The sequence below is a fragment of the Mytilus galloprovincialis genome, chromosome 11 (genome assembly GCF_965363235.1).
Source record: "Mytilus galloprovincialis chromosome 11, xbMytGall1.hap1.1, whole genome shotgun sequence".
In the NCBI taxonomy this organism is placed as follows: domain Eukaryota; kingdom Metazoa; phylum Mollusca; class Bivalvia; order Mytilida; family Mytilidae; genus Mytilus; species Mytilus galloprovincialis.
In genome coordinates, this window is record NC_134848.1 from 5,943,031 (window position 1) to 5,970,084 (window position 27,054).

Sequence of the window (27,054 nt, forward strand, 5' to 3'; positions counted from 1 at the left end):
GTCATCTTAAATCGCTATTAATCAGATTTTATATATACAACTAATAATAATTATACAATTACAATGTACTATGAAGTATGCAAATATATACTAGCATCGTATATCAGAACTAAGTTTATTGTTGGTTGGTAGCTTTAAACAGGCGGCTGAGTAATCAGTTAAAATCAATAGAGACGAGTCCCGTTAGTATAGAAAGTCCCTGGTTGAGGCAAGCTTAAGTAAGGAAATGGAAACAAAAAAATCAGCAATTTACCCATTTACAAAGGGACATAACTCTAGTATTGTAAAAGTGACGCCACACAATTCAAATTTGATCTAAGTATCTGAGTAAACTGCTCGGTTGCCTGCTGCCGTTCATCACCAATTAAAAAACCAACTTTTCATTCAGATTTATATTAAAAAATTGCATGCATTTCACAATTATTAACACTGTGGATAAAAAAAATATTAACCTTTTTACTAATATATTACATAAAAGTTCTCACATACCAAAATAAATATTAGTATAGGATATTATCAAACAGTCTGTCACGCTCTAATAAAAGGTAGGTAAACACTTTTTGGATATTGGAACATTTTTACCTGCAATATATATATTCACTACACAATAAAAATACATACACACCTGTGATAAAAGATCTCATAACTTCCACCATAAGAAGAGGGTTGATCATTACATTATCTCTCAGCTGAGGGGTATCGAAATATACAATCTTCCCCAAAGAATGATGAAAATGTAGAAAATCAGTCAACTGCTCAGGGGACAGGACAGACACCTCGCTGATAGCATTTAATTCTTTAACTTCAGCCAATGACATTATTTGTTTTCCTTCTGCCACTAGTTCAGCGATCTCTAGCTCTAGTGGAACACAAGCATTGGGCATTCTTTCACCCCAGCATGGGTGATCGAATGTAAGTTCTGTTACTGTTTTCTTCAGAACTTCTATTTCTGGGTCGGCTTGATCTTTGGCATTGACAAATATTAGAGGTCTAAGGACAAGATGATGTTTTCCCTCGTGGTCTTTAAACAACTCCTCAATTCCTCTGTAAAGCTCTTCACGTCTGATCTCAATATTCTCCTGTTAAACATAAAAAGTTGACAGAATAATACACTGTAAAGATACTGTATCGCACACCTGGTGATTTAAATGCATCTTCAATGGTGGAATAACAACAACAACAACAATACTTTATTTTAAGAGAATTCTTTGTCTAATACGTTCTCCTATTTATTTAATTTGTATTGTAGTCCTGTAATATTATGTTGTCATTTCAATGTTATATTTAAAGTGCAAGGTTTGGCATGCCACAAAACCAGGTTCAACCCACCATTTTTTCCTTTAAAAATGTCCTGTACCAAGTCAGGAATATGGCCATTGTTATATTATAGTTCGTTTCTGTGTGTGTTACAATTTAACGTTGCGTCGTTTGTTTTCTCTTATTTTTGAGTGTAAATTGACATTGCGATAAGACGTGTCACATTACTTGTCTATCCCAAATTCTTGTATTTGGTTTTGATGTTATATTTGTTATTCTCGTGGGATTTTGTCTGATGCTTGGTCCGTTTCTGTTTGTGTTACATTGTAGTGTTGTGTCGTTGTTCTCCTCTTATATTTATGCGTTTCCCTCAGTTTTAGTTTGTTACCCCGATTTTGTTTTTTGTCCATGGATTTATGAGTTTGAACAGCGGTATACTACTGTTGCCTTTATTTACACAATTAGGTAATCTTCCCTGAGGTCCTCATCATGACAAATCAAACAAAATGCAAACATATACATTGCATACATTAGTATAAAAAGTCAAGTATGATAATAATGTTCAATACAACTTGATAAAATGTGATGAAAAAATAAACATGATGACATAATCAGTTTTTAATATTATTTATACAGCTAGGTTGATTTCAATAAATGATCTGTTATAAATGTTGTATTTGAAAGAATTAACATTTGTAATATTTCTTCACGGTATTGGCAAAGTATTCCACATGAACGGTCTAGAATACATAACATTTTTTTTGAACAATTCTGTTTTTGGTTTAGGGAGTATGATGTTTCCTTGAACAACATTTCTCAAGGGTATGTATTTCTGTCTGAAACATAATGATACTTGTCAGTTAGATATGATGGGGCATCATTTATGATGCACTTAAATGTCATCACAAACTTGTGATATTTTATTCTCTGTTCAACTGTCAACCAGTTAAAGTGTTTGAATAACGGCGAAGAAGGAGCGAAAGGGTCGGTTTCTAGTATTAATATAGCTGCTCTCTTTTGTAATTTTAATATCCTTTTTAAATCCTCACTGCTACAACTACTCCACACTAAACAACAATAATCAATTAGTGGCAAGATAAAACCATTATAGAATATTTTTCTGCATTTTAGATTTAGAAATGATTTAATCTTTAATAGTAGATATAGTCTAGAGGATATTTTTGAGCAGATAACATCAATTTGGTTTGTCCATGTGAGGGAAGGGTCAATTTTAATGCCTTAAGGACTTTCGCATGTGGAAGATTGTATCACTTGATTGTTAATAGTTAAACAACTCTCATTGTAATGTGGCATTGCTCTTTGCTTCGTTCCAATAATCATATATTTTGTTTTATTTTTATTGATGAACATATTGTTATCATTGCACCATTCCTCTATACCATGTAAATCTTCTTGTACCTTTGACTGTAGAGTTTGATAACAATTACCAGACAGATATCAAGTTGAATCATCGGCATATAACAGTGAAACAGTTTTTCATATAAAAAGGAAGGTCGTTTATGTATAATATAAACAGAAGGGGGCCTAATATGGAGCCTTGGGGGACACCATACAGTTACTTGATATACAGTTTTTCAGAATGAGCATTACCAATTTGTACTTGTTGAGTTCTTTCATTCAAATATGATTTTAAAAAAGAAACAGCAGTATCATCAAATCCATAAATTTCAAATTTTTTTCAGAGAATATCATGATCTACTACATCAAAAGCTTTCTTAAAATCCGACAGGACTGTTAAGTTGACATCACCATCATTCATAACTCGTTCTACAATTAGATTTATCTCAAATTTTCAAGTGACATATATCTTCTCTCAAAGGTAAATTTTACACTTTTATCCTAGATCTTATACTTTCAAAGATAACAGATTGAAACTGTTATCAGTTGTTAAATCTTACATTCCAAAGGGGAATACAATGAAAAGGGTATTTTGAAAGAAAAACTTGCTATTGATATTTTTGTTTGGTAATTCACTTTACCTACCTAGTAAAGAAACACAAGTAACAAAATAAGACACAATTAATAAGTTGGCAATAAATCTAAAACAGGTCAAGAGGGTATTTGCATGAACATAAGGATATTGTTTAATTTCAATTTTTTGTTGATAAAAATTGAACTTATTTTAAAACAAATCATGAATCGTCCTCATGCATTCCCTGTCACAATCTTTTATTTCACAAACTCATCAACATTTGTATTAGGTTTTGGAATTTCAAATATTTTGGCCTCTAACATCACTGAAGAGACATTTATTGTTAAGATGTGCATCTGGTGCAGTACCACTAAATTCTAAACTTTCATATTGTCAACATATTTGTTGAAATAAAACTGACTTAAAAAGAAAATACAAACTTTAACATTTAAACTGAGCAATTGTTATAGTCAATAGACCATGCCCGAGAGTAACAAGGCAAAGAAAATACAAACTTTAACATTTAAACTGAACAATTGTTTAAAGTCAATAGACCATGACCGAGAGTGACACGGCAAAGAAAATACAAACTTTAACATTTAAACTGAACAATTGTTTAAACTCAATAGACCATGCCCGAGAGTAACAAGGCAAAGAAAATACAAACTTTAACATTTAAACTGAGCAACTGTTATAGTCAATAGACCATGCCCGAGAGTAACAAGGCAAAGAAAATACAAACATTAACATTTAAACTGAGCAACTGTTTAAACTCAATAGACCATGCCCGAGAGTGACACGGAAAGAAAATACAAACTTTAACATTTAAACTGAGCAACTGTTTAAACTCAATAGACCATGACCAAGAGTAACACGGCAAACAAAATACAAACATTAACATTTAAACTGAGCAACTGTTTAAACTCAATAGACCATGCCCGAGAGTGACACGGAAAGAAAATACAAACTTTAACATTTAAACTGAGCAACTGTTTAAACTCAATAGACCATGACCGAGAGTAACACGGCAAACAAAATACAAACTTTAACATTTAAACTGAGCAACTGTTTAAACTCAATAGACCATGCCCGAAAGTAACAAGGCAAAGAAAATACAAACTTTAACATTTAAACTGAGCAACTGTTTAAACTCAATAGACCATGCCCGAGAGTAACAAGGCAAAGAAAATACAAACTTTAACATTTAAACTGAGCAACTGTTTAAACTCAATAGACCATGCCCGAGAGTAACAAGGCAAAGAAAATACAAACTTTAACATTTAAACTGAGCAACTGTTTAAACTCAATAGACCATGCCCGAGAGTAACAAGGCAAAGAAAATACAAACTTTAACATTTAAACTGAGCAACTGTTTAAACTCAATAGACCATGACCGAGAGTAACACGGCAAAGAAAATACAAACTTTAACATTTAAACTGAGCAACTGTTTAAACTCAATAGACCATGCCCGAGAGTAACACAGCAAACATAATACAAACTTTAACATTTAAACTGAGCAATTGTTATAGTCAATAGACCATGACCGAGAGTAACACGGCAAAGAAAATACAAACTTAAAAGTCTTTAACATTTAAACTGAGTAATTGTTTAAACTCAATAGACATGCCCGAGAGTAACACTGCAAAGAAAACACAAACTTTAACATTTAAACTGAGCAATTGTTATATTCAATAAACCATGCCCGAGAGTAACACGGCAAACAAAACACAAACTTTAACATTTAAACTGAGCAATTGTTATATTCAATAAACCATGCCCTAGAGTAACACGGCAAAGAAAATACAAACTTTAACATTTAAACTGAGCAATTGTTATATTCAATAAACCATGCCTGAGAGTAACACGGCAAAGAAAATACAAACTTTTACATTTAAACTGAGCAACTGTTTAAACTCAATAGACTATGACCGAGAGTGACACGGCAAAGAATCTCCATGACAATGAGATATATCAAATTGAATATTAATACAAATGCTAACCAATATCATTTTCTTATCTATAAGTGTTTCTTCATATATTCTACTCAAGTTGTAGGCCCTGTTTTCTGATCTTAAGTCTATTACCCACAATTTAATTAGAATCTTGTTCTTTCGAAAGTGCAGCTTTATACGAAGTTTGGTCAAGTTAAGACATATGGGCATATTATCATTATGTAAGCAGTTTTTACACATTATTCAAGTGTTTCAAATGGCAATGACTTACTACTATATTTCTAACATAAGATCACTCACCATTGGTACTTTGTCCTTGTGAGTGGCAACAAACAAGATTTTTGGTATGCCTGCATATACAACCTTACAATAGGTCAGGATGGAATTGACCCAATATTGCAAGAATACTACAAAATAAAATCAAAATCTGTCATAAAAAAAGTATAAACTAGAGGCTCTAAAGAGCCTGTGTCTCTCACCTTGGTCTATGTGAATATTAAACAAAGGAAGCAGATGGAATACAAATTCATGACCAAATTTAACAAGTAATTCCATTCCCCTACTTTCTTTTTAAGGCATAAAATATAAGAAAATAAATCTGGATGGTGTATGAAGAAAAAATTCATCAAAACTACAATTTTTAGTCTTTGGGTATATATTTTGAGAAATCAGTATGTAAACATTCTAACATTAAATATGTTTTTGGTTTACTCATTATAAAACAATCTGACTTTCTATAGGAAAACATTTTTTCAATATTGCTTAATGACTAGGCCGTGAATTTGACAATACATTGATTAACTTACTTTTACAACAAATAAACACATTTTGACACAAGTAAGGATAACATTTGTTTTGCTGCTATTTAATACAAAGTTTTAACAAAAATAGAATTAAGGAATAACAACAATAGTGCACACACTGAAATTTCTCGCCTTCTTTACTAACCATTTATATTATGTTGATAGTTCTAAATATAAAGTTTTACTACAACTATCACAAAAACTTAGCATGATCCAAGAAAATGAGGTCAAGGTCAGATAAACTAAACAGAAATACATGTACTAACAATCATTCAATTCACTAAATGTAGTTGACCAGTCTGTCTGCAAAGGACTCATCAGTGACGCTTGAATCCAAAAAAGTTAAAAAGGCCAAATAAAGTACGAGGTTGAAGAGCATTGAGGACCAAAATTCCTGAAAGTTTTGCCAAATACAACCATGGTAATCTATTCCTGAGGTAGAAAAGCCTTAGTATTTCAAAAATTCAAAAGTTTTGTAAACAGTTTATTTATAGATATGACCAAGAAAACTTAACATTGACCAATGAACCATGAAAAGGAGGTCAAGGTCAGCTGAACCATGCCAGGCAGACATGTACATCGTACAATCAATCTATGCGTTAAATATAGTCGAACTATTGCTTATAGTATCTAAGAAACAAACTTAACCATGAAAACTTAACATTGATCAATGATCCATGAACATAAGGTCAAGGTCAGATGATACATGGAGACTGACATGTACATCATAAAATATTACCATACACCAAATATAGTTGACCTATTCTTGCTATAGCGCAATACTGTGCAATTGAAAATTTCTTGCTATTGCACAATACTTAATATAATAATGCACATATCCTGTTTGGTGTGTATCTCCTGCCATATTATTATTTGCTTTTATATATATATATATCAGAAATAAACAACTTAAAATAAAACAAGAGTGCACACGCTGAAATGTCTCGCCTTCTATACTAATCATTGATAGTATGTTGATAGTCCTAGGCATAAAGCTAAGCTTTATTACAACTGTCACATAAACTGAACATTTACCACGATAACTAAACAAAGACCAATGAACCTTGAAAATGAGGTCAAGGTCAGATGAAACATGCCAGGCAGACATGTACAGCTAACAATGCTTCTATACAACATATATAGTTGACCCATTACTTATAGTTTAAGAAAAATAGACCAAAACACAAAAACTTAACACTGTGCAATGAACCGTGAAAATGAGGTCAGGGTCAAATAAAACCTGCGTGACTGACATAAAGATCATAAAATATTTCCATACACCAAATATAGTTGACCTATTGCATATAGTATTAGATAAAAAGCCCAAAACTCAAAAACTTAACTTTGACCACTGAACCATGAAAATGAGGTCAGGGTCACATGACATCTGCCCGCTAGATATGTACACCTTACAATCATTCCATACAACACATATAGTAGACCTATTGCATATAGTATGAGAAAAACAGACCAAAACACAAAAAATTAACTATAACCACTGAACCATGAAAATGAGGTCAAGGTCAGATGACACCTGCCAGTTGGACATGTACACCTTACAGTCCTTTCATACACCGACTATACTAGCCCTATTGCTTATAGTATCTGAGATATGGACTTGACCACCAAAACTTAACCTTTTTCACTGATCCATGAAATGAGGTCAAGGTCAAGTGAAAACTGTCTGACAGACATGAGGACCTTGCAAGGTACGCACATATCAAATATAATTATCCTATTACTAATAATAAGAGAGAATTCAACATTACAAAAAATTTGAACTTTTTTTTCAAGTGGTCACTGAACCATGAAAATTAGGTCAAGGACATTGGACATGTGACTGACGGAAACTTTGTAACATGAGGCATCTATATACAAAGTATGAAGTATCCAGGTCTTCTACCTTCTAAAATATAAAGCTTTTAAGAAGTGAGCTAACTCCGTAGCCGCCGCCGGATCACTATCCCTATGTCGAGCTTTCTCCAACAAAAGTTGCAGGCTCGACAAAAAAATTTAAGAAAAATAAGCAGAAAAAAAAAATCTCCCCGCCCCCCAAAATTTTTGAACCCCGTATGATTCATCACCCCAAACTCAATCCCAGCCTTCCCTTTGTGGTATAATACCTTGCAATACAAATTCAGAGAGATCCATACACTTGAACACAAGTTATTGTCTGGAAACAAGAAAAAAAGCTTTTTTGTGTCCTTTTTGGTCCCAAATTCCTACACATTTAGGACAATTGCCCCAAAACTCAAATTCAGCCTTCCCTTTGTGATATAGAACCTTGTAGTATAATTTCAGAAAGATCCATACACTTACACAAAAGTTATTGTCCTGAAACTAGAAAAATGTATGTTTTTTTTTACTTTTTGGCCGCTAATTCCAAAAAATTTGAGGCAATTACCCCCAATATCAATCCCAGCATTTCCTTTGTGATATGGAACCTTTTGGTACAATGTCAGAGAGATCCATAAACTAACACAAAAGTTATTGTCTGAAAGTTACAAAAATGCTTATTTTTGGCCCCTTTTTCCTTAAATGATGGTACCATAACCCCCAAAATCAAACCCAACCTTCCTTTTGTGGTATTGAACCTTATGGTAATATTTCAAAGAGATCCATTTATTAAACTTAAGTTATTGTGCAAAAAAACAACTTGTCTTCGGACGACGACAACGAAGCCAACTTCATACCAATATATGACCGCAAAAATATAATGTTGTCTGTCAATAAATGCAACACTCTGTTCATGCTTATGATAAAATCATCAGCTCCTTTTTTGTGAGAATTTACTCATTCAAAAATCTAAAGCACTTTCCGACGTTCAAAAATTCAAACCTGGTATCTTTGATAAATATTATTGTCTTACCTCATATCAATGTTTCAAAATGTGAGACATATTGAGGTTAATATTGTAGTTTGTAACAAGCTCAAAGTGGCAATGTAAACAAGTTACGTAAACATTTAGATTAGCTTAAATATTTAGACAATTTCAATTGTTTTTTTGAATTATCACCTTGCTGTTATAGAAATGTATCCTGTTTTCATTATCTGAGTGTAAATAACATGCATATTACCTGCTGGAGTTGGCGTCATGTGCTGCCCTGGAAAACACATCACATCAGGGACCTGTTCATGCAAATCTTTGCTCCCATCAAATACTACAAGAAACAATGCCCGGAACGTCATGAAGGTCTGATGTGTTGTTAGAAAAACATATTGTCCACCAAAATCCCAGAAGATAAGACGTCCCACGTTCATCTTATACTTCCCACTTTTGAGGAACTTTTCCATTTTCTTTCTTATTTCTTCTTTAGTCATTCTTGTTCTCATTTTCTTTTCCATCTGTTTGACCGTGTGAGGCACGTTGGAGGATTTCGTAGATGGTAGAGATTGTGTTGCTGCAGACTGTTCTGAGGACAAAGAGGAAAGTGTAGCTTTGGCATAACCAGTTGGGCTTGTATTTGAAGCTTTGATGAACTTTTTGGTTAGTTCACTCTCCTCCTCTTCTTCCAGAGAGGTCATTAAAACCTTACTGTACACAACATCCAGGGCATTATAAGAGTCTGAAATTATATTTAATACATCAGGCAAATCAAATCAAAATCAGCTGCAGGCTGTCAAAACGAAGTGAAGAATGTAAGAAAAATCAGTAATTAAGATTAGAATGATATCTTATCAGGTGTAACATTCACATAATGCTATTAACACATTTTAAAGAGTCATATTTTAACTGATTGATGATGTCATTATTGAATATGGAAAATAATGTTAATTCATTGAATAATTTTAACATTTAAATTCAATTTCAAAATATAAAACCTTAACATCTTTCTAATAAGATTAGTAAAATGTTAAGATTTTCATACACAAATCAGATTTGATATTGAATTAATATGGTGCGTGAATAGAAGGCACAAAAATGGCTACAATGTGAAACTATTTAAATCAGTGCTATAACATGTCTGCTGAAAGCGCAGTCCATGCAATAGAGTATATTTTTAATGTGGTCAGATATTCTACTTGTGCTCTTTCTCACCTGGATCAACAAGAATCCACTCTTTTGACTGAATGTCGAGGCCACAGCGACCTTCTACCAGAGAAATCCCATCAGTTGGATGTCGCCCTTCTGGTAGGACATCCCCAGCTAACAGCTTCACAAGAGTCGTTTTCCCAACAGAAAATTGACCGGTTACCATGCATCTCATATCAAATGATTCATAGCTGCCCTTCCCTAATAAACGATTTAACATGACAGACTGTTGCCCTTTTCCGATGGAATCTAAAAAAAATAAAAAAATTGGAAAGTTTTGATGTGTTCATGGTGAGAAAAAAAATGTATCCATACACAAACTCATAGATAATTTTTCCTCATTTGTTGGTTAATATGTTGATATGTCATTTTTCGATATGTCAATGTGTTAAATATGTCAGAATGTCTTTATGTCTTTGTGTTGATGTATTAGCCTGTTTGTGTATTGATCTGTCAGTGTAATGATGTATGTGTGCTAAAGTGTTGATCTGTCAATGTTTCAATATGTCAATGTGTTAATGTACGAGTCTGTTAATGTATTCAGCTGTCAGTGTGTCTATATGTCAATGTGTTGATGTTTGAATCTGGTTATATGTTGATATGTTAGTGTTTCAATATGTCAATGTGTTGATCTATCAGTGTGATGACATATGTGTGTTAAAGAGTTGATCTGTCAGTGTGTCGATATGTCAATTTGTTGAAGTTTGAGTCTTGTAATATGTTGATCTGTCAGTGTGTCAATATGTCTGTTAATGTGTTGATATATCATCCTGATGATGTATGAGTGTAAAAATGTTGGTCTGTCAGTGTTTCAATATGTTATTGTGTTGACGTTTGAGTCTGGTTATATGTTAATCTGTAAGTGTGTCAATATGTCAATGTGTTGATGTAGGAGTCTATTATTATGTTGATCTGTAAATGCATCGATATGCCAATGTGTTGATATATAAATCTGTTAGTGTGTTAAATCTGTCAGTGTGTCAATATGTCTACGTGCTGATGTATGAGTCTGTTTATTTGTTTATTTACGGACATGCACAGATTAAAAAAAATTATGTGATCTGTAATCAATCAATCTTCATCAATAGCCTATTTCACTTTTCCCATCAATTTGCTGGGTTTTTTCATTATAACATTATAAGCAGATATCAAGGTTTCCCTATATTAGAAACAAGTAATTATAAATCATTTCAGCCAGTATCTGAATAATTAACATTAGAGCATTACCTTTAACTACTGGTGCTGCAGGTTCCTGTAAATGGGTGTCAGGAGTTACTTCTGGGGATGTCTTTGACATGACAGTCTACAAAAGAAAAATATGCTATAAACTATCATGCCCCATGTGAAAACTTGTCAAATAGTTTAATACATATATAAATTCTAATAGCCTTTCTATCTGCCAGTAGATTTAAAGAGGGTTTCATATAGTCCAGTTACAAGTTGCGAGTTAAGATAGTCGAGTTGCGAGTTAAAAAAGTCGAGTTGCGAGTTAAAAAAGTCTAGCTGCGAGTTACGAAAGTTGAGTTGCGAGTTACAAAAGTTGAGTTGCGAGTTAAGAAAGCCGAGTCGCGAGTTAAGAAAGTCGAGTTGCGAGTTAAGAAAGTCGAGTTGCGAGTTACAAAAGTCGAGTTGTGAGTTAAGAAAGTCGAGTTGCGAGTTACGAAAGTCGAGTTGCGAGTTAAAAAAGTCGAGTTGCGAGTTACAAAAGTCAAGTTGCGAGTTACAAAAATATTTTTGAGGATCGATTCACATTTGATAAACAAAGCATGCGTGTGTAAGTGATAAATTTGTCCTGGTAAAATATGTCTGGGGGGACAAATATTGCTAGTATAAAAAGTCCATGGTTACAGAATTTACTAGTATATTTAGTCCGATGTTATTAATATATGTCCCCAGACTAATTTTCCTAGGTAATCATGTCCTATAAAATCCTATAATATTTAATTACATTTAAACCATGGAAATTTAGATGTTATGTTTTAGTAATGTTTAAGAGTTGCATAGTTATATTTTTGATAAAATTTATGTCCCCAGACTAATTTTGCTATGGAATCATGTCCATGCCATTAATAGTCTTAGGTTAAAATGTCCATGCCCTTAATTTTAAAAGGTGAATATGAATGTCATATGTTTTAATATTGTTAAAGACAAAACGGAAGAGTTGTGTATCAATCTAGGAAATCATATCCATGTCATTAACTATTCTAGGTTAAAATGTCCAAGCCCTTAGTTTTAAAGGTAACTATAAATGTAATATGTTTTAATATTGTTCAATAGTTGTGTATCAATTTTTTTATTTTTTTATATAAATAAGGCCGTTAGTTTTCTCGTTTGATTTGTTTTACATTGTCATTTCGGGGCCTTTTATAGCTGACTATGGGGTATGGGCTTTGCTCATTTATGAAGGCCGTATGGTGACCTATAGTTGTTAATTTCTATGTCATTTTGGTTTCTTGTGGACAGTTGTCTCATTGGCAATCATACCACATCTTCTTTTTCATATAATACGAATAATATACAGTTACTGTCTTTTGATGAGGTAAATAAGTGGTTTTCTTGACTTTTGAAAAACATGATATTCACTGAGGCCGACGGCCGAAGTGAATATCAGTTATTCCAAAGTCAATTAAACCCCATATTTACCGAAACAAAAGACAGTAACTGTTTTGTTCCATATTCCGAGAAAAGAAAATGTATTTAATGACAAACATATACCAAAACAAATTTTACATGAAACATTTTACCATACATTACGTTGCATGTAAAAGTGTGTGACGTTTAGCGCGGTGAATAACACTTTCTGAAGTGAATATGCTTTTTTATTCAAAATCCAATTCATAACGAGAAACTTACTAAAATGATACCAATATGGAATAACGCCGTTTATTTGGACCAAACTTATGATGACACTGAACAATATTGAAAGCAAATGGCAAATGGCACGCAATAAATCGGGCCTTCTTTATCATGTTTATATACTAGCATTTCGGAGTCAAACGTACGAGTGACACACGACTGTTGTGCGACAGTCGTTCGACAGTGACACAACGGTAACACGCATATTTCCATGACATGAAAATCTGAAAAATAGAACCAAAAACTCACGATTGTTATACGACAGTCGCACGGCTTTCACAAGACTCATTTGCGACAAACCCACAACAGTATAATTACAATTCTTTTTTCCTGTACTGTACCCATCGTGGAACCATCGTAGACATGTCGTAGCTGATGTGACCTCTCTACATATTTTTTTGACATTTGATTTTGCACGACAACTTTTTTATTGATCTTCCACGACAAAAAATCGTACGATCTGTTGTGATCGGAGCTTTACATTTCGAACATCTCTATGGACGTCATGGCAGTATGACCGTTACCTCCTGCATCAGATGTTATTACCATAGTATCATCTTTAGTTTCCCGAATATGGAACAATCCAAATTGAATTCTTAGAAAACTAACTGAAACCGTTTTTCTAATTAATTCATAATTGACAATCTCAAACGTGTGAACACTATATAATTTTAAACCTAAGTGACTCAGTTTTATAAGTTACCCAATACCCAGGAGGAATACTTTAAAAAAAATCTTATTCACGATGTAGCACTAAACATTTTAAATTTTCCAATTAAACCTTACCTGTAAAATGGCGCAAATGTAGTTTTTACAATAGTATCTTTGATGGCTACATGCATAGACCAAAGAATAAAATCGGGGAATGAGTCAAAGAGACAGCAACCCAACCAAAATATGCAATTCAACCGAAGGCCATTTGGTCTTCAACACAACGAGAAATCACACACCTAGAGGGAGCCCCAAACAGGCCCCGAAACACAGTGTTATATATCTTTAGATCAAGAATATTTACGCCATTCTATGCTCCTAAATATAAAGATGAACCAAAATAAAAAAAAATATACAAGAGCAACAAAGGCTAAAGGTTCCTGACTAAGGTCAGACACAAAAATGCAGCGGGTTTAAACTTGTTTTATGCACGCACATCATTTCCCCTGTATCTCTAGCCAATGTAGACATATATAATTTTAACGTCCACAAAAAGTCTGACTGCCAAAGAATAAATTTTGCGGTCCGTAACGATTATTGCCAGGCTCGGCAACTCAACTTTCGTAACTCCCAACTCGACTTTCTTAACTCGCAACTAGACTTTTGTAACACGCAACTCGACTTTTTTAACACGCAACTCGACTTTTGTAACTCGCAACTCGACTTTCTGAACTCGCAACTCCACTTTCGTAACTCGCAACTCGACTTTCTTAACTCGCAACTCGACTTTTGTAACTTGCAACTCGATACTCGCAACTCGCAACTGGATACTCGACAACAAGTGAATCTCAGATTTAAAGGACAATAACTCTATATTTTACAGGAAGTTGAAATGCGCAATTCAATCACACCTTATTTTAACTAGACACAGACAATTATCTTGAATGGACCGTAATTCTTTGCTTATTTCCACCTTTGATTCTGTTGTTTGCATCTATTTGTTATAATAGGTACAGTCATTGTATTGAACAAAATCATTTCTCTTCGTCACATAATTTATAGATAATGCATAGTGATGCACGTTGACTAAGTATGAAAGTGCACATGTAGTTGTCTCCCGTACTAGTATAATCAGTTTCAGAATGTTCATTGTTATTTCCCTTTTTTAAAACTATAAATTTCATGTTTCTTTATTTAATGATTTACATGATGTTTATTCAGTACATATTAATTGAATAGATATTAGTATTTTGAATTCATTGGTTAAAGATATTCATTTATATTCTAAAGTTTAGTATTTGCATTGTCATAAATCATGTACAACCTCCTTTGACAGACTTAGGCCTATACATTGTATATGACTGGTTTGGTGTAATTGCATTGAATTGTCTGAGGTCTGACTGAAGTATACAGTCCAACCAATGAAAGTTGTAAAGAATGCAAACTCCCTTTAATTTATTGGTTTTCAATTGCTTAGACATGTTAGATATGAGAACCAATTTTTTTTTGGAATTTTGATCAATCTTGAAGAAAATAATATGACCCCTCCCTCCCCCGCAAAAAAAAGCATGAAAAAACAAAATTCCCCATCCCCATTTTTTTCTTAATTTGAAATTTCAAAATATATCAATTCACCGAACACATTTGACAAGATAGAATTTTTTCGGTGGTATAAAAAAATTACAGAGAAAATGATATCGTTCTTTGCTAGAAACAGACTTAATAAAACTGACATTGAGTTATTCCTCTTAGTATAAGAAAATGTCATGAGAAAAACTCTGGTTGTACCCCTTGTATTCATTTGTTGTTTATAAACAAAAAAAATGAAACTGTTTTCTCAGGCGTGCAAGAACATACAATCAAACGTTTTGATTTATTTTGTTCTAATTGTAGATGACTGTTTAAAAAAACACATTTCATTGGTTTATTTTGATATTTACAAAACTAAGTAAAAAGCCTAATTTTAAAGGCCCATTTTTGTCAATGACAATAATGATTTTTAGAAAAATTTCAAATTTGCCCATAATGTTTGGAAAATGCATATAGGATCAAGAAATACATAGGTCAGACACATTATTCTTTACAGAGAAGTTGGGAATACATATTTTCAAGTTGTTCGTTTGACCAGGCTGATGATACAACCCACACTTACTGGCACTTGAGTTGTGTGATGGTGACTTCGGTCATAAATCCTAATACCCAAATAATGGACGACAAACAATATTTTACTAAGATTTGTAATGTAATGTCCTTTTTTAAACAATTTATATATTTATTTTTTTTCAGAAGCAGTTATTGACAAGTTCGAAAACAGCAGTGTTATCAACCATACTTTTAATGGAAAAAATGCATCTTTTCTTAAAGTATGTTTAATTTCTCCCATTGTTTAATTGCAAGAAAATAGCACATATTCAGGTTTTCAGGTTTTAGTCTCCAATCTGGCAATATGTGCTGTATTGCATGTAATGTGGCTACCTTTATTTGAAATGATAAGTTTAGAAAAAAATCAATTGTTTTCTGATTTTTCATGTTTTTGTGATTCACCGTTTTTTGCTTTAAAGGTGTCAAACCACCAATTTAAAATCCCTACCTATTCCAACAAATTTTTCATTTTTCAATTGTCACAGCTTTCTAAATTTTGTACCTAAGTATAACTTCATACAAATCAGGTATATCCTAAAATGTACATGTATCACCTTTCTATCTGCCAATTTTTAATCCAGGTTTAATGTTTTCACTTGTAGTAAAATACCAAATGTTCGAAGGTTACTACTAAACATAGCCCCTGATTTTTCTGGAAATCTTAAATAAATATAGTATGGAGAGCATTAATCCTAAATTTTTAATGCAAACTCATGAGCAAGTAAATTATGTCTAAAAATGGTTTAAATATATTTCTTTAACAAAAAGTTTTATTTCTGTAATTTTTTTGGTTAGTATAAGTAAACAATGACATCAAAAGCACTATATATTTTTTAGGGAAGGACTACTTTAATATAGAACTTTACATTCTAAATTGGAGTGAGTGAATTCGTGGTCTGACATCTTAATCACTATGCCATATCTCACTGGAGTAAACTTTACTACACACTACTTATTTTATGATGATGTGATTTATTTGTTTTGTATGTAATTTACAAAGGTTGTGCAGGAAAGTTAACATTACTGAGTTTACTAATTTCATAGAGGTTTTATCTATTTAGGTGGCTTTGCCTATCCGCTACATACTGAAAGGTTTAAACTTTATACACAGGTTGACAGCATACTTAACATTTTGTAAAGATGTGCTTTTTGTGTTTTAAAATATGATTATTTATAGTATAACTAATCGCCGGATTTGAATATCAAAAATAAGACAACATGTGACCGAACGACGCATGGATTAAACGAGTGCGCAGCACGAGTTTAATCCATAGCGACGTTCGGTCACAAGTTGTCTTATTTTTGATATTCAAATACGGCGATTAGTTATACTTTTTATTACATTGGCTAATGGCTATTTTTTTTAGTGAAATTAACGTAGAAAATGTAAGGAACTATCTGTTTTTCCTACGCATTCACAATTTGTTTTGATCCGACATCTTGACAACGCCTATTGTTGCATGACGTCAGAGAGTGAAATAATCACGTTTATTTCACATGTGAAATTATCGGTTTTTATTCAACTGGGAAATCAATGTAATTTATTGCAACCAATGTAATAATACATATTAGCATAAACATGTAAATCAACCTTTCCGCACAGAGGTATGCATTATATATACATAAAAAAAGATGATGTGACGTCATATACCTAGGATATAGCAAGCTGAATGACACATACAAGGAGATGATGTGATGCATATTCCAAGGAGACATCGAGCTGATGACACATACAAGGAGATGATGTGATGTATATACCTAGGAGATAGCAAGCTGATGACACATACAAGGAGATGATGTGATGTATATACCAAGGAGATAGCAAACTGATGACGCATAAAAGGAGATGATTTGATGTATATACCTAGGATATACCAAACTGATGACACATAAAAGGAGATGATGTGATGTATATACCTAGGAAATAGCAAGCTGATGACACATAAAAGGAGATGATGTGATGTATATACCTAGGAAATAGCAAACTGATGACACATACAAGGATATGATGTGATGTATATACCTAGGATATACCAAACTGATGACACATACAAGGAGATGATGTGATGTATATACCTAGAAGACAGCAAGCTGATGACACACACAAGGAGATGATGTGATGTATATACCTAGGAGACAGCAAACTGATGACACATACAAGGAGATGATGTGATGTATTTACCTAGGAGATAGCAAGCTGATGACACATAAAAGGAGATGATGTGATGTATATACCTAGGAGATAGCAAGCTGATGACACATACAAGGAGATGATGTGATGAATATACCTAGGAGATAGCAAGCTGATGACACATAAAAGGAGATGATGTGATATATGTACATAGGAGACAGCAAGCTGATGACACATACAAGGAGATGATGTGATGTATTTACCAAGGAGATAGCAAACTGATGACGCATAAAAGGAGATGATTTGATGTATATACCTAGGATATACCAAACTGATGACACATAAAAGGAGATGATGTGATGTATATACCTAGGAAATAGCAAGCTGATGACACATAAAAGGAGATGATGTGATGTATATACCTAGGAGACATCAAGCTGTTGACACATACAAGGATATGATGTAATGTATATACCTAGGAGATACCAAGCTGATGACACATAAAAGGAGAAGATGTGATGTATATATCTAGGAGACAGCAAGCTGATGACATTAAACATGAGATGATGTGATGTATATACCTAGGAGACAGCAAGCTGATGACACATACAAGGAAATGGTGTGATGTATATACCTAGGAGACAGCAAGCTGGTGACACATAAAAGGAGATGATGTGATGTATATACCTAGGAGACAGCAAGCTGGTGACACATAAAAGGAAATGGTGTGATGTATATACCTAGGAGATAGCAAGCTGATCACACATACAAGGAGATGATGTGATGTATATACCTAGGAAATAGCAAACTGATGACACATACAAGGAAATGGTGTGATGTATATACCTAGGAGACAGCAAGCTGGTGACACATAAAAGGAGATGATGTGATGTATATACCTAGGAGACAGCAAGCTGATGACATTTAACATGAGATGATGTGATGCATATACCTAGGAGACAGCAAGCTGGTGACACATAAAAGGAAATGGTGTGATGTATATACCTAGGAGATAGCAAGCTGATCACACATACAAGGAGATGATGTGATGTATATACCTAGGAGATAGCAAGCTGATGACACATACAAGGAAATGGTGTGATGTATATACCTAGGAGACAGCAAGCTGGTGACACATAAAAGGAGATGATGTGATGTATATACCTAGGAGACAGCAAGCTGATGACATTTAACATGAGATGATGTGATGTATATACCTAGGAGACAGCAAGCTGGTGACACATAAAAGGAAATGGTGTGATGTATATACCTAGGAGACAGCAAACTGATGACACATACAAGGAGATGATGTGATGTATTTACCTAGGAGATAGCAAGCTGATGACACATAAAAGGAGATGATGTGATGTATATACCTAGGAGATAGCAAGCTGATCACACATACAAGGAGATGATGTGATGTATATACCTAGGAGATAGCAAGCTGATGACACATACAAGGAGATGATGTGATGAATATACCTAGGAGATAGCAAGCTGATGACACATAAAAGGAGATGATGTGATATATGTACATAGGAGACAGCAAGCTGATGACACATACAAGGAGATGATGTGATGTATATACCTAGGAGATAGCAAGCTGATGACACATACAAGGAGATGATGTGATGAATATACCTAGGAGATAGCAAGCTGATGACACATAAAAGGAGATGATGTGATATATGTACATAGGAGACAGCAAGCTGATGACACATACAAGGAGATGATGTGATGTATTTACCAAGGAGATAGCAAACTGATGACGCATAAAAGGAGATGATTTGATGTATATACCTAGGATATACCAAACTGATGACACATAAAAGGAGATGATGTGATGTATATACCTAGGAAATAGCAAGCTGATGACACATAAAAGGAGATGATGTGATGTATATACCTAGGAGACATCAAGCTGTTGACACATACAAGGATATGATGTAATGTATATACCTAGGAGATACCAAGCTGATGACACATAAAAGGAGAAGATGTGATGTATATATCTAGGAGACAGCAAGCTGATGACATTAAACATGAGATGATGTGATGTATATACCTAGGAGACAGCAAGCTGATGACACATACAAGGAAATGGTGTGATGTATATACCTAGGAGACAGCAAGCTGGTGACACATAAAAGGAGATGATGTGATGTATATACCTAGGAGACAGCAAGCTGGTGACACATAAAAGGAAATGGTGTGATGTATATACCTAGGAGATAGCAAGCTGATCACACATACAAGGAGATGATGTGATGTATATACCTAGGAAATAGCAAACTGATGACACATACAAGGAAATGGTGTGATGTATATACCTAGGAGACAGCAAGCTGGTGACACATAAAAGGAGATGATGTGATGTATATACCTAGGAGACAGCAAGCTGATGACATTTAACATGAGATGATGTGATGCATATACCTAGGAGACAGCAAGCTGGTGACACATAAAAGGAAATGGTGTGATGTATATACCTAGGAGATAGCAAGCTGATCACACATACAAGGAGATGATGTGATGTATATACCTAGGAGATAGCAAGCTGATGACACATACAAGGAAATGGTGTGATGTATATACCTAGGAGACAGCAAGCTGGTGACACATAAAAGGAGATGATGTGATGTATATACCTAGGAGACAGCAAGCTGATGACATTTAACATGAGATGATGTGATGTATATACCTAGGAGACAGCAAGCTGGTGACACATAAAAGGAAATGGTGTGATGTATATACCTAGGAGACAGCAAACTGATGACACATACAAGGAGATGATGTGATGTATTTACCTAGGAGATAGCAAGCTGATGACACATAAAAGGAGATGATGTGATGTATATACCTAGGAGATAGCAAGCTGATCACACATACAAGGAGATGATGTGATGTATATACCTAGGAGATAGCAAGCTGATGACACATACAAGGAGATGATGTGATGAATATACCTAGGAGATAGCAAGCTGATGACACATAAAAGGAGATGATGTGATATATGTACATAGGAGACAGCAAGCTGATGACACATACAAGGAGATGATGTGATGTATATACCTAGGAGATAGCAAGCTAATGACACATAAAAGGAGATGATGTGATGCATATACCTAGGAAATAGCAAGCTGATGACACATACAAGGAGATGATGTGATGTATATACCTAGGATATACCAAACTGATGACACATACAAGGAGATGATGTGATGTATATACCTAGAAGACAGCAAGCTGATGACACACACAAGGAGATGATGTGATGTATATACCTAGGAGACAGCAAACTGATGACACATACAAGGAGATGATGTGATGTATTTACCTAGGAGATAGCAAGCTGATGACACATAAAAGGAGATGATGTGATGTATATACCTAGGAGATAGCAAGCTGATGACACATACAAGGAGATGATGTGATGAATATACCTAGGAGATAGCAAGCTGATGACACATAAAAGGAGATGATGTGATATATGTACATAGGAGACAGCAAGCTGATGACACATACAAGGAGATGATGTGATGTATTTACCAAGGAGATAGCAAACTGATGACGCATAAAAGGAGATGATTTGATGTATATACCTAGGATATACCAAACTGATGACACATAAAAGGAGATGATGTGATGTATATACCTAGGAAAAAGCAAGCTGATGACACATAAAAGGAGATGATGTGATGTATATACCTAGGAGACATCAAGCTGTTGACACATACAAGGATATGATGTAATGTATATACCTAGGAGATACCAAGCTGATGACACATAAAAGGAGAAGATGTGATGTATATATCTAGGAGACAGCAAGCTGATGACATTAAACATGAGATGATGTGATGTATATACCTAGGAGACAGCAAGCTGATGACACATACAAGGAAATGGTGTGATGTATATACCTAGGAGACAGCAAGCTGGTGACACATAAAAGGAGATGATGTGATGTATATACCTAGGAGACAGCAAGCTGATGACATTTAACATGAGATGATGTGATGCATATACCTAGGAGACAGCAAGCTGGTGACACATAAAAGGAAATGGTGTGATGTATATACCTAGGAGATAGCAAGCTGATCACACATACAAGGAGATGATGTGATGTATATACCTAGGAGATAGCAAGCTGATGACACATACAAGGAAATGGTGTGATGTATATACCTAGGAGACAGCAAGCTGGTGACACATAAAAGGAGATGATGTGATGTATATACCTAGGAGACAGCAAGCTGATGACATTTAACATGAGATGATGTGATGTATATACCTAGGAGACAGCAAGCTGGTGACACATAAAAGGAAATGGTGTGATGTATATACCTAGGAGACAGCAAACTGATGACACATACAAGGAGATGATGTGATGTATATACCTAGGAGACAGCAAGCTGATGACATTTAACATGAGATGATGTGATGCATATACCTAGGAGACAGCAAGCTGGTGACACATAAAAGGAAATGGTGTGATGTATATACCTAGGAGATAGCAAGCTGATCACACATACAAGGAGATGATGTGATGTATTTACCTAGGAGATAGCAAGCTGATGACACATAAAAGGAGATGATGTGATGTATATACCTAGGAGATAGCAAGCTGATCACACATACAAGGAGATGATGTGATGTATATACCTAGGAGATAGCAAGCTGATGACACATACAAGGAGATGATGTGATGAATATACCTAGGAGATAGCAAGCTGATGACACATAAAAGGAGATGATGTGATATATGTACATAGGAGACAGCAAGCTGATGACACATACAAGGAGATGATGTGATGTATATACCTAGGAGATAGCAAGCTAATGACACATAAAAGGAGATGATGTGATGCATATACCTAGGAAATAGCAAGCTGATGACACATACAAGGAGATGATGTGATGTATATACCTAGGATATACCAAACTGATGACACATACAAGGAGATGATGTGATGTATATACCTAGAAGACAGCAAGCTGATGACACACACAAGGAGATGATGTGATGTATATACCTAGGAGACAGCAAGCTGATGACACATACAAGGAGATGATGTGATGTATATACCTAAGAGATAGCAAACTGACGACACATGCAAGGACGTAATATGATGTATATACCTAGGAGATACCAAACTGATGACACATACAAGGAGATGATGTGATGTATATACCTGAGATAGCAAACAGATGACACATACAAGGACATCATTAGGTGTATATACCTAGGAGATACCAAGCTGATGACACAAAAAACAAGAGACATCCAACAGATGAGAACACAGATTTTAAACATTTGTCTTTCACATATGCCAACATGTATATTAGACAACAACGTGGAATTGTCAACTTTCATTGTTAACTGACAACAAATACTACAATGACATTGAAAACTACAGGCAACCGTTTTATTTTAATTTCTTTGTACCAAGTCTGTTTTGTCTCTGATAATCTGTGAATATCTTTTAAAATAAGACAAGACTATTTACCTTAAGGAAATCCATCACTTCTTCCTTCTTCCTTTTTCTCTCTTCACTGTCATGGCTTACTATTTTTACCACATCATAAGGAGTCTTACCCTGAAATACAATAAAATAATCTTTCATTAATTATACACAAAAAATATATATCTTTTATTTCAAAAACTGTAAAGCATTAAATAAAAGGTAACTGTTGCATTAATTTTACCTATACAATGCAGAATGTTGTCTTATTTATATATACTTGAAATAAAAACCAGTGAACCTAAACCAACAACAAATATGAAGTGTCATTATAAAGAGATCAATGAATAATATTTGAGATTTTGCTGTTAAAGAAATTATTGAATGATTGGTGTAGGGTGTGTGGGTGAAATGTGATAAGATGGTAGTTATATGTGTTGCTGGAGTATAATCAAATGGTAGTTTTGTTAATAGTGTATGATTGGTGTAAGATGTGTAGCTGGAGTATAATTAAATGGTAGTTTTGTTAGTAGTGTATGATTAGTGTAAGATGTGTTGCCGGAGTATGCTTAGATGGTAGTTTTGATAAAAGTGTATGATTGGTGTAGGGTGTGTTGGTGGAATGTGATTGAATGTTAGTTTTGTTAATAGTATATAATTGGTGTAAGGTGTATTGGTAGAATGTGATTAGATGGTAGTTTTGTAAACAGTGTATGATTGGTGTAAGATCTGTTGGTGAAATGTGATTAGATGGTAGTAAAGTGTGTTGTTGGAGTATGATTAGATGGTAGTTTTGTTTAATAGTGTATGATTGGTGTGAGGTGTATTAGTGGAATGTGATTAGATGGAAGTAAGATGTGTTGCTGGAGTATGATTAGATGGTAGTTTTGTAAGTAGTTTAGGATTCGTGTTAGGTGTGTTGGTGGAGTATGATGAGATGGCAGTTGTGTCAGAAATGTAGGATTGGTGTGAGGTGTGTTGGAGAAGTATGATGAGATGATAGTTGTGTCAGTAATATTGGATTGGTGTTAGGTGTGTTGGTGGAGTATGATGAGATGGTAGATGTGTCAGTAATGTAGCATTGGTGTTAGGTGTGTTGGTGGAGTATGATGAGATGGTAGTTGTGTCATTAATTTTTGATTGGTGTTAGGTGTGTTGGTGGAGTATGATGAGATGGTAGTTGTGTCAGTAGTGTAAGATTGGTGTTAGTTGTGTTGGTGGAGTATGACGAGATGGTAGTTGTGTCAGTAATGTAGGATTGGTGTTAGGTGAGTTGGTGGAGAATGATGAGATGGTAGTTGTGTCAGTAGTGTATGATTGGTGTTAGGTGTGTTGGTGGAGTATGATGAGATGGTAGTTGTGTCAGTAATGTAGGATTGGTGTTAGGTGTGTTGGTGAAGTATGATGACATGGTAGTTGTGCCAGTAATGTAGGATTGGTGTTAGGTGTGTTGTTGGATTATGATGAGATGGTAGTTGTGTCAGTAGTGTAGGATTGGTGTAGGGTGTGTTGATAGAGTATGATGAGATGTTAGTTGTGTCAGTAGTGTAGGATTGGTGTTAGGTGTGTTGGTGGAGTATGATGAGATGGTTGTGTTGTCAGTAGTATAAGATTCGTGTTAGGTGTGTTGGTGGAGTATGATGAGATGGTAGTTGTGTCAGTAATGTAGGATTAGTGTTAGGTGTGTTGGTGGAGTATGATGAGATGGTTGTGTTGTCAGTAGTGTAGGATTGGTGTAGGGTGTGTTGATAGAGTATGATGAGATGTTAGTTGTGTCAGTAATGTAGGATTGGTGTTAGTTGTGTTGGTGGAGTATGATGAGATGTTAGCTGTGTCAGTAGTGTAGGATTGGTGTAGGGTGTGTTGATAGATTATGATGAGATGGTAGTTGTGTCAGTAATGTAGGATTGGTTTTAGGTGTGTAAGTGGAGTATGATGAGATGGTAGTTGTGTCAGTAATGTAGGATTGGTGTTAGGTGTGTTGGTGGCGTATGATGAGATGGTAGTTGTGTCAGTAGTGTAGGATTGGTGTTAAGTGTGTTGGTGGAGAATGATGAGATGGAAGTTGTGTCAGTAGTGTAGGATTTGTGTTAAGTGTGTTGCTAGAGTATGATGAGATGGTAGTTGTGTCAGTTGTGTAGGATTGATGTAGGGTGTGTTGGTAGAGTATGATGAGTTGGTTGAAGCGTCAGTAATGTAGGATTGGTGTTAAGTGTGTTGGTGATGTTTGATGAGTTGGTAGTTGTGTCAGTAGTGTAGGATTGGTGTTAGGTGTGTTGGTGGAGTATGATGAGATGGTTGTAGTGTCAGTAATGTAGGATTGGTGTTAAGTGTGTTGGTGATGTATGATGAGATGGTAGTTGTGTCAGTAGTGTAGGATTGGTGTTAGGTGTGTTGGTGGAGTCTGATGAGATGGTAGTTGTGTCAGTAGTGTAGGATTGGTGTAGGGTGTGTTGGTAGAGTATGATGAGATGGTTGTAGTGTCAGTAATGTAGGATTGGTGTTAGGTGCGTTGGTGATGTATGATGAGATGGTAGGTGTGTCAGTAGTGTAAGATTGGTGTTAGGTGTGTTGGTGGAGTATGATGAGATGGTAGTTGTGTCAGTAGTGTAGGATTGGTGTAGGTTGTGTTGTTAGAGTATGATGAGATGGTTGAAGTGTCAGTAATGTAGGATTGGTGTTAGATGTGTTGGTAGAGTATGATGAGATGGTACTTGTGTCAATAATGTAGGATTAGTGTAAGGTGTGTTGGCAGAGTATGATGAGATGGTAGTTGTGTCAGTAATGTAGGATTGGTGTTAGGTGTGTTGGTGGCGTATGATGAGATGGTAGTTGTGTCAGTAGTGTAGGATTGGTGTTAGGTGTGTTGGTGGAGTATGATGAGTTGGTAGTTGTGTCAGTAATGTAGGATTGGTGTAGGGTGTGTTGGTAGAGTTTGATGAGATGGTTGTGTCAGTAGTGTAGGATTGGTGTTAGGTGTGTTGGTGGAAAGTTGATGAGATGGTAGTTATGTCAGTAGTGTAGGATTGGTGTTAGGTGTGTTGGTGGAGTCTGATGAGATGGTAGTTGTGTCAGTAGTGTAGGATTGGTGTAGGGTGTGTTGGTAGAGTATGATGAGATGGTTGTAGTGTCAGTAATGTAGGATTGGTGTTAGGTGCGTTGGTGATGTATGATGATATGGTAGTTGTGTCAGTAGTGTAAGATTGGTGTTAGGTGTGTTGGTGGAGTATGATGAGATTGTAGTTGTGTCAGTAGTGTAGGATTGGTGTAGGGTGTGTTGTTAGAGTATGATGAGATGGTTGAAGTGTCATAATGTAGGATTGGTGTTGGATGTGTTGGTAGAGTATGATGAGATGGTAGTTGTGTCAGTAGTGTAGGATCAGTGACATGTGTGTTGGCAGAGTATGACGAGATGGTAGTTGTGTCAGTAATATAGGATTGGTGTTAGATGTGTTGGTAGAGTATGATGAGATGGTTGTAGTGTCAGTAATGTAGGATTGGTGTTAGGTGTGTTGGTGATGTGTGATGAGATGGAAGTTGTGTCAGTAGTGTAGGATTGGTGTTAGGTGTGTTGGTGGAGTATGATGAGATGGTAGTTGTGTCAGTAGTGTAGGATTGGTGTTAGGTGTGTTGGTGGAGTGTGATGAGATGGTAGTTGTGTCAGTAGTGTAGGATTAGTGTAAGGTGTGTTGGCGGAGTATGATGAGATGGTAGTTGTATCAGTAGTGTAGGATTGGTGTTAGGTGTTTTAGTGGAGTATGATGAGATGGTAGTTGCAGGGATGATTCCAGGTGTTTTCAAATGGGTCCCTTAAACATCAATTTGGGAATTTT

At 35.0% G+C, this 27,054-nt stretch overlaps 1 protein-coding gene and 1 long non-coding RNA gene across 2 annotated transcripts in view; one reads left to right on the plus strand and one right to left on the minus strand.

The window, feature by feature from the left end:
• Positions 1-23,338, minus strand: part of LOC143051535 (uncharacterized) — a 342,484-nt gene extending 319,146 nt beyond the window's left edge. The window contains exons 1-6 of the mRNA XM_076224427.1: positions 23,267-23,338; positions 11,207-11,282; positions 9,986-10,228; positions 9,024-9,512; positions 5,444-5,550; positions 626-1,079 (exon numbers count right to left, since the gene is read on the minus strand). Of these exons, the coding sequence (XP_076080542.1) occupies positions 626-1,079; positions 5,444-5,550; positions 9,024-9,512; positions 9,986-10,228; positions 11,207-11,282; positions 23,267-23,281 (1,384 nt within the window). The 5' untranslated portion in view covers positions 23,282-23,338. The remainder of the gene's footprint in view (positions 1-625; positions 1,080-5,443; positions 5,551-9,023; positions 9,513-9,985; positions 10,229-11,206; positions 11,283-23,266) is intronic.
• Positions 16,376-17,459, plus strand: LOC143051568 (uncharacterized). The gene is made up of 3 exons (XR_012970838.1): positions 16,376-16,804; positions 17,201-17,265; positions 17,349-17,459. It is a non-coding gene; the product is annotated as an uncharacterized LOC143051568 (long non-coding RNA).
• Positions 23,339-27,054: the final 3,716 nt, after the last annotated feature.